Source organism: Liolophura sinensis, chromosome 1, assembly GCF_032854445.1.
Source record: "Liolophura sinensis isolate JHLJ2023 chromosome 1, CUHK_Ljap_v2, whole genome shotgun sequence".
Taxonomy (NCBI): Eukaryota; Metazoa; Mollusca; class Polyplacophora; order Chitonida; family Chitonidae; genus Liolophura; species Liolophura sinensis.
Genome location: NC_088295.1, coordinates 49,443,041 through 49,455,687, shown reverse-complemented (window position 1 = coordinate 49,455,687; position 12,647 = coordinate 49,443,041). Strand labels below are relative to the sequence as shown.

At 39.3% G+C, this 12,647-nt stretch overlaps 1 protein-coding gene across 1 annotated transcript; it reads left to right on the top strand.

Moving 5' to 3' along the window:
• Positions 1–8,436: 8,436 nt before the first annotated feature.
• LOC135461770 (sodium-coupled monocarboxylate transporter 1-like) lies at positions 8,437–11,020 on the top strand. The gene is made up of 4 exons (XM_064738998.1): positions 8,437–8,781; positions 10,142–10,210; positions 10,579–10,630; positions 10,989–11,020. The coding sequence occupies exons 1-4, from the start codon at positions 8,437–8,439 to the stop codon at positions 11,018–11,020; spliced, it is 498 nt and encodes a 165-aa protein (XP_064595068.1).
• The last annotated feature ends 1,627 nt before the right edge of the window (positions 11,021–12,647 follow it).

The following is a 12,647-nucleotide window of genomic DNA, read 5'->3' as shown; positions in this document are numbered from 1 at the left end:
AAGAACAACACTATCTGAAAATATAAGTATGTGGACGGGTGTTGTACCGTGCCAGTGGAACTTTCAGCTGAAGCGTCAGTGGCGGCCGTTATTTTGAGTATAACATGCAATTCTGGTGAAAAATGTGATTTTATGTGCCATGCCTTTTCCATCATCAGAAAGCTTATTAACAAGAGGAGGCTTGTTTGTAGTGAAATCGGAAAAAACTTTAATGCAAGCATGGTACAACGTCTGATTTCAGCAAGCAGGAAATTCTCGCTTTCTTCCCTCCTTTCTCTTCTCATGTGTTTGACGCGCGGCCTTGATGACGTAATCAATTAATTGTTCATTACTCCAAGCAGGGTGGCCTGTTCTAATGCCCCTCCGTGCTTTGCATGACAGTGCTAGTACCACCCTGCATATTACACTGCCAACTTTGTATATTAAAACCTTGCATGTTAAAAACATTGAGCTTTAAAAACTTTAAGTAGGTCTGAATAATGGATGCGTTCAGTGAGTTGCTTTACCCCCCGGATCAGCACGTTAACCATCTTCCTTATCCGGCCTCATTTGTAGAGCGGCGTGTCATAGCCTTGAACTGTCCATAACGAGCACATTGCTGTGAGTTCAAGGTCAATTCATTCTGGCTTCCTCTCAGGCCGTACGTGGGAAGGTCTGCCAGCAAACTGCGGATGGTCGTTGTTTCACCCGGGTTCTGCCGGTTTCTTCGTACCATAATGCTGGCCGCCGTCGTATAAGTAAAATATCTTTAAGTACGGCGTAAAACACAAACAAGACAAATAAATAAATAACAAGCACATCATTTCTTTGGTCTAGTACCTCCCCAGTAGCGCCTACCACCCAGGGCTTTACATGCCATTGCGAATACCATCCTGAATATTTTAACCTAATGCCATATTTTGCATATCGTACTAAAAAAAGCCCTGAGTTACGTCAGTAACGGAGAAATATCATGTAAGTGTTGATTCTCGACAAGTAAGTCGATTATTTTCAGGAATCAACAGTTGCGAGACCTTTCTCATGAACAAACTATAGTCAGTGTGTTGCACAGCGCTGTTGATTATTTTCCACAGTATTTGTATGTAGGGTTATTCAAGTAAATGTACATTTTAATCATATATATAGCCATGATCAAAAGCTTACAGATATGCTTATTCTTCATGTACGATTATGCCAATTTGGTGCACTGCATCAATGCAGTCAGTGTCGGAATTCGTAGAAGTAGCACTTTGGGCCAGTAATTCTGCTAAGTGCAATAGTCTTGAATTCCATGGTCAAATGAAGTGTATGCTGAATATCTGGCTTTAGAAACTTTCATTGGATGATGACGCACTTCTGTTCATATTATGGAGATGAGGTAGATAGTTATAAAAAATGTGAAACACCATAATGATGTTGTAGTCGTATTTACGTTGACGAAGTAGAATGGACACGGAAGGCTGTCGGATTATAATGCGTGTGACGAAATTGATTTATTCCTTAGAGAAGTCCGATTATATACTGTACCCAAACCGTCTATTTGCATATTAACTACTATTATAGTGTGTGACAATGCGTACGATGAGGCTGAGATTGAAAAGCTGGCTAGGATTTAGAGCTCCGAAAGATCATACATGCAGCTCGTACCGTATGTTATTCTCGGAAATTTCTGTCCTGCACGAATCAGGTGTTAACAGACCTTAACACGTAAGGCCGGAGGACTTGACTCACAGCGACCGCATTGGTGGGAGGGTCCTAGGGGCATTGCACCGCACTGGCATCTCGGCCACGGAGGATCCCATTAATCAGGTGGTGATCTGTAAACCAAGACTTGCATAAAACCTGCTGCTGTGGATCTTGGGGATTAAACGCGTTATTGAATAAAGCTGGATTTATTACATTTATTACGTTTCGTTTGTATATTCATTTCAGTAGCGTTGCCACGATAAGGATGCAAAAATTGACGATGTGGAGTTAAGCCATAATCATTCATTCATTCATTCATTTGATTAGTGTTTACGCCGTATTCAAGAATATTTTACTTATACGACGGTGGTTAGCAAAACCGGGCAAAGCGAAGGAGAACCCGCAGGCTGGGTTTCGTTTGTGTTTTGTGTGATCGTTCATAAAGTGGCTTTTACAGGATGTGTGAAACACAGTGTTTGTGTGCATTTTTTCAGCAAGCAGAAGCAGAAAATATCACTTCACCAATACATCTGAGTACATGTCCATGGGTTCCTCCCACCATGACGCTGGCCTTAAGTACGGCGTCAAATGCCAATCAAATAAATAAATCAATCAATCAATAAATCAGTCAATCAATCAATAAATAATACATCTAACCTGGAATCCAGTTTTTAAAGTGAGAGTTCTCCAAGAGAATGTTCAGTAGTCTGTTTTTCACTCTGTTTTTCACAATAGTGTCATGCCGCCACAGAATTGAAATAATCTACAGGGTGGCGCAATCATAGTCAAAAAGATGGTTGGTTTACGATCGATGCTGGCTTTGACAATATTGCACTTCGAATGGTTTAAGGAATACGTGCCTACCAAACAAGATGGCGTTTGTGAAATATTCTAGGCAAAGGTAGGTTGGACTGAAGATAAGCGTCATGTTAGTAGTGTCTCAAGCCAGTCTGAACTGTCAAAGAGCGCTTTCACCTGCAGCTATAGTCACAGCTTGCAAGATTAAAATTTCTTTCACAGGCTTGCAAGTCGAGGAAGGAGCCCTTGGACAGCAGCTGGCGGTGTACGGGCAATACCACGTAACGTATTGTCCTCCTCGGGTCACTGGTTAGCCAGTAGGTGTCTACAAAATCTACAAAATGTCGGTCAGTCGATACATATTTTTTTTAAAATTTAACCACCTATATACTGTATAAAGTTTCCATCCTGTTATACAATCTGAGCTTTGGTTTTCTCGGACATACTTGTTTTCATTCACAAACAGTCCGAGCCTTCGGAATTTGCCTTAAATGTTTATTGTTTCCAATTTTTAATGAGGTCGATCCAAGTCAGTTCCACATTTATCGCAGGAAACTTGATATTGTCTAAACGAAAGCACCTTCTTATCTCGTGCTGGTTCAACATTTCGCTCCCCGCATGTACAAGGTACATATAATGAAGATTGGTCTACATTATACATAATTAAAGATGTACAGCATAGAGAATAAAACTAGAGCATCGACGACAGTGTGACAGCAAATGGTGACACAAAACCGGCGAAATACGACCTCTTGTCAATTTACTTCAGTCAGGGTTTTATTTTGACTGTTCACGTAAATGAATACATCGTAGCAACTTAAGAATCTCCTGATGTCAGATATCTGCAAATTTATTTTCGACCATATCTTGCTTTATTCGAAAGGTAGAACACCAATAAAGAGCTCAAAACAATCCTTATCAAAGAGTTACTATATGCAACATATATACAACCATCAGTAATTAAGATTAATCTAATTATCTTCTAAGACAACTGCATAAACGTGCATAACTTTTTCTGTTTCTTGTCCAGATGTACACAATATAATGCAAAAAACAATCCTCATGTGTCAATGTGGGGCACCCCACCTGTGTTTTTTGAAACATCATATTTTATACCACAAAACAGGTAAAAAATGTAATTAACATAAACAATAAATTGTGAATGATTAATTTGACAGTGCTTTTGTCATAAATTTGCAATAATGTGGGTAGGTTGGCCTAGAGTGATACTAAAGGCTTGTTTCATGTCATAGTCTGGGTCATTAAGTTGAAAATTTAAAAACTTGTTCAAGTTCTATTCCATTTGTCATTGTCTTACAAGATAATGCCATATAATTAGAAAATATTTAATTAGCGTATAGTTTTTGACATGGAACGCGGTGAAGATTATTTTAATGGGTTGGTTATTGTGCTGTGTAAAATAGGGTCAAACGCCACCCTAACGCCATAACTTAAGCAGAATTAGGTAAAAAAAAATACAGTGATATAACTTCAATGTATTAGATGTATCACTGGTCTAAACTTACTCAGATTAGTGCTTGTGTTGTTATTACATTTAATATACAAAAACATTAAAACAATTCAAAGCTCCGTTTGAGTGTGATAATACATTGACCTATCTTTCTCCTTGCAGGGAATCTCGTGTACCGCTACATAAAAGAACTCAAACCGGTTGCAGCTTTTGAGTCTACTTACAGAGCCTCAAACATATGCAGTAACTTTCCTTCTGAATGCATTCATTTGTGCACGACCCTTACAACATGTCGCTAGCTATGTGCAGCCAAGTATAACGATCACCGTGTTACGATAGAGTGCAGAGTAATAGGACTGTGGTTGCCCACTGAGGACAACTTGCCAAGTTATTTTGAGGCTAATCTCACGTGCATCTGCAGTTTTCCTCATAGTCCGGCGAGCATCTGCTTCGTCATCGGCGATATCGGCTTTCATGCCATACCACTTGGCCTTAATTAGACCAGAACGGCGCGGTAGACCTACGTGGATGTACTTCCAGGTCTCGCATTAAGGACCTCGTTTTCATAGCAGTTTTCCTGGTAAAGCTACATTTCTAGCCATCAGTACATTTTATCGATTACCCTTAGATGGAGAACTTCATTCACTGCTAAAGGTAAGCATTATTTTAATACCTTGTTCATAGTCTATTGGGGAAATGTTCAGGCTACATCGGCATTATCGTAGTTGCGAGTGAGCAACAGTAGCATTTGCATGACGGGTCATACGGTAGATAAACAAAAATACACGGTCACTAAGAATTTCAGTTCAGAACTTGTTTTTTGTGTGTGTATGTGTGCGAATGGTCTCAGCCATCAGCTTGAAATTATACCTGAATCCATGTAAAGTTTCATTTCGCGAAAAGATTCTTTTAAAATACACAAAACGTGACTGACAGTGGTATATACTGTTCATGATTAACTCGGGCAACACAAATATTATATCTTAGCTTCGCTTCAAAGCAATGTTATGTAATCATTGTCAATCATGGGCTAACATTTATATAACTAAATCTCAGTCTCAACCATAATTAATATGTCTAATTAATTATTGTTTATTAATTCTGGGTATATTATGTTCCCCATTATTATTTTCTTCTAAAATATGCACAACATTAGTATTCCATCGGACACCTGAAACAATTTTATTGATGAATGCGAATTTTGCAGGCCCGCGTGAGAACATCAGGCTAATTATGGTGTTAAGCCTAAACAAGTTTAGGTGTTAAGCACAGGTTTCGTAGGTCAAACTTGTAAAGTGGTGACAATGATGCAAACCGAGCGTAGAGAGCGGCTGTAATTAAGGAGTATGCATGTCTTCAGGATACATCAAGCGTGACATACATGCAGTTGCTATACTACTCGGCAGATGAGCTGTGCATAGATATGAATATATGGGTCTTCCATTTCGAATACGTACTGTCTTTTTTTGTGTTCATGGTCAACAACCTATTGTCAATCAGCAGACCAAAAATGGTTGTTCAAGTCACGTAGCCAACGTGTTTTCAAGGACATTAATGGAGGGATGGTTAAAATGAAGGTTGGCAATCTCTATCAGTAACCAGTATCTCCACCATGAGCGTCTATGGTTTCTGTGGATCTCTGTCTTATTGAAGTCACCAGACGAGAATCCTGGTGAGGTCTCGTTGCGTCAACGTTTTGAGTTTGGCGTCACTGCCGTCTCAAGCGTATGCCCATTCTAGGGGAGTTTTTAAGCTAAGGTTAAACATGAAAGTAGTTTGCATCCATAAATGATCTTCTCACGAGTACTGTCCTGCTGAAGTGTGAAGTGGCACGACAACGGGTTGAAGGATCTGGCTTCGGTAACCTGCAGCATTCAAATTGCCGTCAATAACAAGACAAGTACGGTGGCGAAATTTGAAACCTCCCTACACCATCACTGACTCGCCGCCAAATCGGTTTCTCTCAACATCACAGGCGTCCAAGTAACGCTCACCTCGATGACGATACATGCGTTGACTCCCATCTGAAGGGAAAGGTGGAAACCCTGCGATTCGTCCGTAAACGGTACAATTCGCCACCGATCTTGCGCGGACGTCCCTTACCCGGCGGACGCCCAGACCGCGGACAATACCTTAACGTTCTGAAAAAATCTCTGGCGTTGGTGCTGTGGTGTTTCTGTGACAATTCATCCACCCTCGCGACCTCCTGTCGCGTTAATCTTGCGGCAAGTATATTAACCGCCTGATTACATTCTTTTAACGTCACTCTTGGCATGACGTGGTAATGCCTTTAAGACTGAATGAGTGAACGTTTAGAGTGACCTCAGTGTGACTATCCAATGACACAAACTGGCAAACCAGAGCATGCAGTGTCGTTAAATACTGGCAAAAAGTTTCACGTGGTCCGAGCACTTTTTGTAACGCGAAATTCATTCTGTGATGTCGCCTTTGACGTATATTAATGTGGAATGTACTTGTATAATCTTATTCGTTGAAACGGTTTTAAATTCTACAAACTTTAAAGCACAGTAAATTTTTCGACCGAGTATATCACGGCCTAAGTCCAATGTAGCAAGATGTTACAGATGCGAAGTATTTAGCCAGTGCTTACAAATCTTAATGAAAATATAGGTAGACGTGCAGTTGTTTATTACTTTACCAGATTCTTATTAGCGTGAAATACCCTTTTAGTGATACTGCTGGATCGAACCCAGTTTCCAGTTAAAGGCATGTTTACAAAAACAATAATACAAGGAGCAGGTATTCTCCATTTTTCTGTTTATTTGCTGGAATAACGTCTGTTTGCCGTAGGTTATAAATATCATTTGATTTCTGTAGGTTTAAAGAGTAGATACTAATATATTCGAAGATGGTCTTCATTTTGTTTGCCAAACAGGACAGATGAACGGATATGTCTTTATCACCTGATTTTCAAACACACGAGTACCAGACCAGAAGAAATAATCCACATGCACGATAAACAATCCAGCCAGTTGTCCTTTATGATACCAACGAAAAAGTGAAAGGTCGATGTTTGACCGTTAACACTTCTCCAGTTCCGTTCGTATGAACTGAAGGGTCGTTTTCGTGAGGCATCGATGAGCCCATCGAAACACGGATTCACTTTCCAAGTTGCCCCCTCCAATGACCGGTTTCAGGTATACATCTCGATCTATCTGCCTCTCTTGTAGAGAGGCTTCTTTCTACATTCTCACGCTAAGCTGACGTAAAAACAAAGAAGATTCTCATGGCTTCCTTTCCAGTATTGAGTGTGTGCGTGCAACATCAAGTTGATCTTCAAATCCCCCAGCTACCAATCTGGTTTGAGTAACTTTCTCAGTCACCCACTTCCCACTGTCATCATATTCTTCATACACATTAAAAGCTTTCCCCTTGTCAGGTTGTTTTTCTGTAGCGGCTGTTACATCAGTATGACGACAGTGACCAGCTGAACCAGGTTGCACCACTTCAGCTTGTAGTATGTCTTATTATGTATGACTTCCGACTGGTAGTTCCGCGTCACTGCCCGGTTTCCTCTCACCATAATGCTGACCACTGTCGTATAAGTGACATATTTTTAAGTACGGCGTAAAACACCAATCAAATAATACAAAAAAAAAAAAATAAATCCAACTGGTGGATGTTGAAGTTTCCCATTTACTCTCCGCAGCAACCTCACAATCCTAATGGAATGAAAATGTGAGTTTCCATTGTCTGAGAAAGCACGGTAACAGTTGTTTAGACAAATGTCACATGCCATTAGATGTGTAAAATACACCCCAGGTAAGCAACCCATTCAATCGTTCACATATATTCTAATAAGTACAACATACAAACCCCATAGCACAACGGCTTAAACAGAATTCGGTAATAACAATGCTGTGATGTCGCAATTTATTACACGTTACTGGTCTAGAATTACTCAAAATTCTGTTTTGTCATCAGATTTAATACACAAGCACATTAACGCAATGAAAAAAGGATCATGATTCGCTGATGCTTAGTGCACCAGCAAAACCCTGATTTATATCGGAATACAAATACAAAAGACTACGTACAGAGAGTAAACACAAAGCAAATGGTCACACGTATTACCGTTGAAATCTGGCTAGTTATCTGTTTACCTCAATAAGGGTTTTAATGTAACTGTTCATGTATAAGCTTAAAAAGTAGCAAACATACACAGCCTCCTAACACTTTTCTTTCCTGTACCTAATTCTGCTTAAGCTATGGTACTAGGGTGCTCATACGTTGCTACTTTTTTTAGCATTTAGAGCATCGGATTTACTTCACTTGGCTGACAAAGCTGGGGTTTACTACAGCATTTGGCAATTTGATTTTTTTAGTGCATTCAGTGTTTGCTGCAGTTGTCTCTCTAAGGGCATAATGGCAACACCATCTTTTCAAATTTTCCGCCATCTTGTTCTGCAGAACTTCCACTATCCACACCTGTCTCAGCTACCAATCTGCGATCGTCTCTTGTGAATTGATGAGGAGAGAAGATGGCTGAATCTTCGATACAGTTCCACGTGGCAGATTACGTCATGTTTTCAGCACTAATAGTGGCATCCATGGGGATCGGAATTTACCATGCAATCGCCGGATCCAAGCAGAAGACTACATCCGAATATTTGCTTGCCAACAGGAAAATGTCTGTACTTCCGGTCTCTTTATCGTACGTTGTTACGTTTATGTCCTCCATATTTATGTTGGGATTTCCCGCAGAAATGTACTTGTACGGATGCAGTTACATATTCAACTTTGTCTCTGTCATCCTCTCCAGTTTGATGATCGTCACCATTTTGGTTCCGCTATATCACCCTCTCAAACTGACCAGCTTGTACGAGGTAATATATGTGTGATTTATTATCGTGTTGTTTATTTATGTATTTATTGGAATTATGTTTGTGCATATTATGCCATTTCCCTACCATATCCCTACCAGAACAATGACTTGTCAGGTACATTTATGGACAACATTAGGGGATCAAACCTTGTCTGTGATGTAAGGTCAAAATCTCCGTACTGGTCTCTCGTACTGCTCTCAAGCATGTACATTTTACGAAATTTGATCAAATATTCTGATCTTAATCACAGTTTTTGTTGGTGGATATTGATAAAAATCGTCAATAATCTCATATGCCTGTACTATGCATTTAAGACAAATATCTATATTCTTTTTCCAAACAGAAATTCCAGAATATTATTTCGTGTTTACGATGGCGCTCTGTACTTAGTGACAAGGAAGAAGGCTTCCATCTATTTTGCTGTATTTGAGTTGGTGTTTTTTGTAAAAACAATGCAAGACCTCAGTGTCCGAAACAGTGCCTGGCGGCCCGGTAAAACAGTCTAAAAACAGCGGAAATTATTCTTAAGAAGCGGGATGGAGATGTTTCTATCGATGGAAGTCTTTTTACTGCTCTGTATAGTTTTTAACATAGAACAGCAGCGTAGATAGTAAGATCGGAGTAGTGAGTCACAAACGGAACGAAAAAAAAAAAAGACTCATAACAATGGCAAATCTTGCAAAGTACAGACATGCTTTTTTTGTCCTTTAAAATCACTAGTCAAGCGAATATAAAAGAACATAACATAATGAGTAAAACCAAAGCATCGACGACAGTGTGATGGATGCCAAATGCTTTCGTCCAGCCACTTGTCTGAGAGCGAAGTGTATGTGAACAGCGATTTTGAGACATCTTACGGTAAACATTCGTGGCGGTGTCTTTGCGATTCAAACGCTCTTGAACTGCGTTGCTCAAAGTAGAGTAACTTCGCTCTGATATGTACATATGTTGCTCAGGTTCCTAGGGGTATTTCAGTGCACAGTTAATGAGAATGTATATTTATTTATATATTCCACAGGTTGTTAGGCATATTAGTGTTTGCCTAATGCTGCTTAACCCATGGTGCTACTATTTAAATTGCTACTATTTAAGTACTTAAATGAACAGAATAATACCCTAACAGAAGCGAAGCGACAAGAGGCTGTATTTCATTGGTTACGTGTGAGCATTTGTCAACAACCACATTGTTGTCACTGATCAGCTTTACTCTCTGTCTTCTAAGTTTTTTCATAATATTATATCTTGTGCTTCATGTTGACCTGAAAAACCTCATTATTTCAAAACTTTTTCGTACCCGGGATAAAATGTAGATTAATACACATGCATTAATACATTTAAAGTTATTTCCCTTGATTTTCAGTACTTAGAGATGCGATATAAATCTGTGGTAGTGAGGAAAATGGGTGCCGTGTGTGGGATGCTGTCAAACGTAAGAACTGCTTGCTTCTTATTTTCTCGTTTTTTTTTTTAGGTCAGCAACTTTCTCTTAATGCTGCCAAGTTTCGCCCTGCCAAAAAGCTGGGAGAAACCGTTTTTATCATACGTTCGCCATGGAGGCTAGGCTCTTGTGCATGGTCGTTTATTTGTCTTGCTGTGTGCACTTAAATTTAAGCGCAAATGTATGCACCCATTTTGATGAAGTTGTGTTCACAACTTGGCCTTGCGCAAAGTACCAAGCAATTACATTTTGGTTTCGATCTGATCTATATCTATATGTATATATACAGAAATTGCTTTAAGCGATTCTTCGATATTGTCAGACAGGATACAAATGCATGTTTTTGTTTCGTGTTACAGATTATGTACATGGCTGTTGTCCTGTATGGCCCAGCCGTTGCCATGAAAACGGGTAAGACTTTATGTTTGTCAGAATTAGCAAACGTTTTAACGTTTGTAAACCCTATTTGATCATACAAAGGGCACTTGAACCGGTAAACTTTAGTGATTAAGGTAGGCAATACAGTATTCCTGACCTATAAGGGATGTTTATAGGGTAAACATTGTGTTACATTCTATCAATTTAAGAAATGCTGAAATTCTAAAACGGGAATGAAAAAGAGTGGTTCTCTATTTGATTTGTTTATGTAAACTTTGAATTCATTTAACAGAACAGTTTCTTTTTTTTTTGTTTACAATTGCTCTGAGGTAGTTTTGACAATTTGCCCAGTGGATTATTAAATATGCATGCTCATTTTTGAATTTTTCAGAAATAGATAATTGTAAAACTTACTGTAACTAAATGTCAGCAAAACATGGACATGTAATGCCAACGTTCTTTTTTTTTTTGTTCTGGTTAGTTGTTAATTTTCCCACCTGGGCTTCCGTTGTTGTGATTGGTATTGCTTCCATTATTTACACCTCAATCGTAAGTACTGTAGTCAGGACTACTGGTGGTCTGTCACTCAAGTCGTTATAGGAGCTTTCTTCACAAGTGCTAAGTTTTACATGTATGAGAAAGAATCATAATATGGACAAATATCAAAACAAGTGAAGGTATCGATTTACTTTGAGTGTTCAGTACTCTTCTGGAACCGAGATCTTTATCTAAAGTAAAAAGCCAAAACTATGTATTACTCATTACGGTTTTTCCTAATTCCTTAATAAAAAATGAAAGTGAACGGTGCTGTATGTTTTCGCTCATTTAGCTGTTTACACTAATTACTTACTAGCCCAGCCAAGCTCAGTTCGGGAGTTTAGCATAAAAACCACAACTTTGTCAGATTCCTATTTTGTTAAACATATGTGAAGATTAAATACTGATGTATATAATCGTTTGTCTTTTTTTCATCAGGGAGGCTTCAAGGCAGTGATATGGACAGACGTGTTTCAGAGTATTATTATACTCATTGGCGTCACGGCAGTTTTAGTCAAGGTGACGATATTTCTTATTTGAACGCTGTAAATTCTGTTAGGACCCTAGTGATTTTATACACAAACTCAATGCTTGTTTTAAATGTAATCAAATAAATAAGCAAATGTTTGAATGGGACGTGTAACCAGTTATAAGCCCTCAGTATATCCGTTCTGTCGCGAACGTGTATTACGTGTTTGAGGTGGGAGGGGGAGGCTTTAATAGTCTACAGCTGTTACTCTCAGCTCAGCTGATTTTGCAGGCTCGAATTCAACTCTGGGTTACACAAGTGCATTGACTTTCGTTTTATTTATGAAGTAAATTTGTGAAGTTTAATGTACAAGAGGGCAAAGGTGGCCGAAGGCACAACACATTAACCTCTCACCAATGCGGTCGCTGTGAGTTAAGTCCAGATCACCTTGTACGATGGATGGCCTCCCAGCAACTTGCGGATGATCGTGGGCCCCCGCTCCATAATACAGGCAGCCGTCATATAAGTGAAGTCCGCGTAAAAAAGAAACAAACGATCAAATCAATCAATCAATCAAAAAATCAACCAAGCCTGACCACCATTTTTTTTTACCTGTAATTGCTGAGGGCAAAGTCATAGCATTCTATCATCTTGGTAACCTCCGGGGGAGGGGTAACACTGGGCTAAAAGTTTTCAGTTTCATCCAAAACAAACAATATTCTGATGTATTTTGACCAGGTGCAAACTAGGAGTGCAAAAAGTTATGGTTTATGGACAACCTATAATATCTGTGTGGCAGTATTATTCAATCAGTGCTCCTTCACTCTTCATTTCGGAGGCAAATCTTCCATACACTAGCACGCATTGCGCACGTGTGTAAACCTCTAGCTCGGTGTACTGGATGTCTGGCGAAGGGCGGTATTTTACTCTAGACACTCTGCATTTTTCTATCCAAAAAGCTAAACGCCTTCGCACAGGTGCAAACTTCATATACCAGTCAAATAGATAAAGAAACAAACAAGAATTCTGCGGTTTATCTGCAAA

What these genes read in the sequence shown, in the direction of transcription:
- LOC135461770 (XM_064738998.1), top strand. Translation starts at nt 8,437, where the DNA reads ATGGCTGAATCTTCGATACAGTTCCACGTGGCAGATTACGTCATGTTT. An exon ending in AACTGACCAGCTTGTACGAG is followed by an intron (nt 8,782 to 10,141) that starts GTAATATATGTG and finishes CTTGATTTTCAG; the next exon opens with TACTTAGAGATGCGATATAA. An exon ending in TGTGTGGGATGCTGTCAAAC is followed by an intron (nt 10,211 to 10,578) that starts GTAAGAACTGCT and finishes TTCGTGTTACAG; the next exon opens with ATTATGTACATGGCTGTTGT.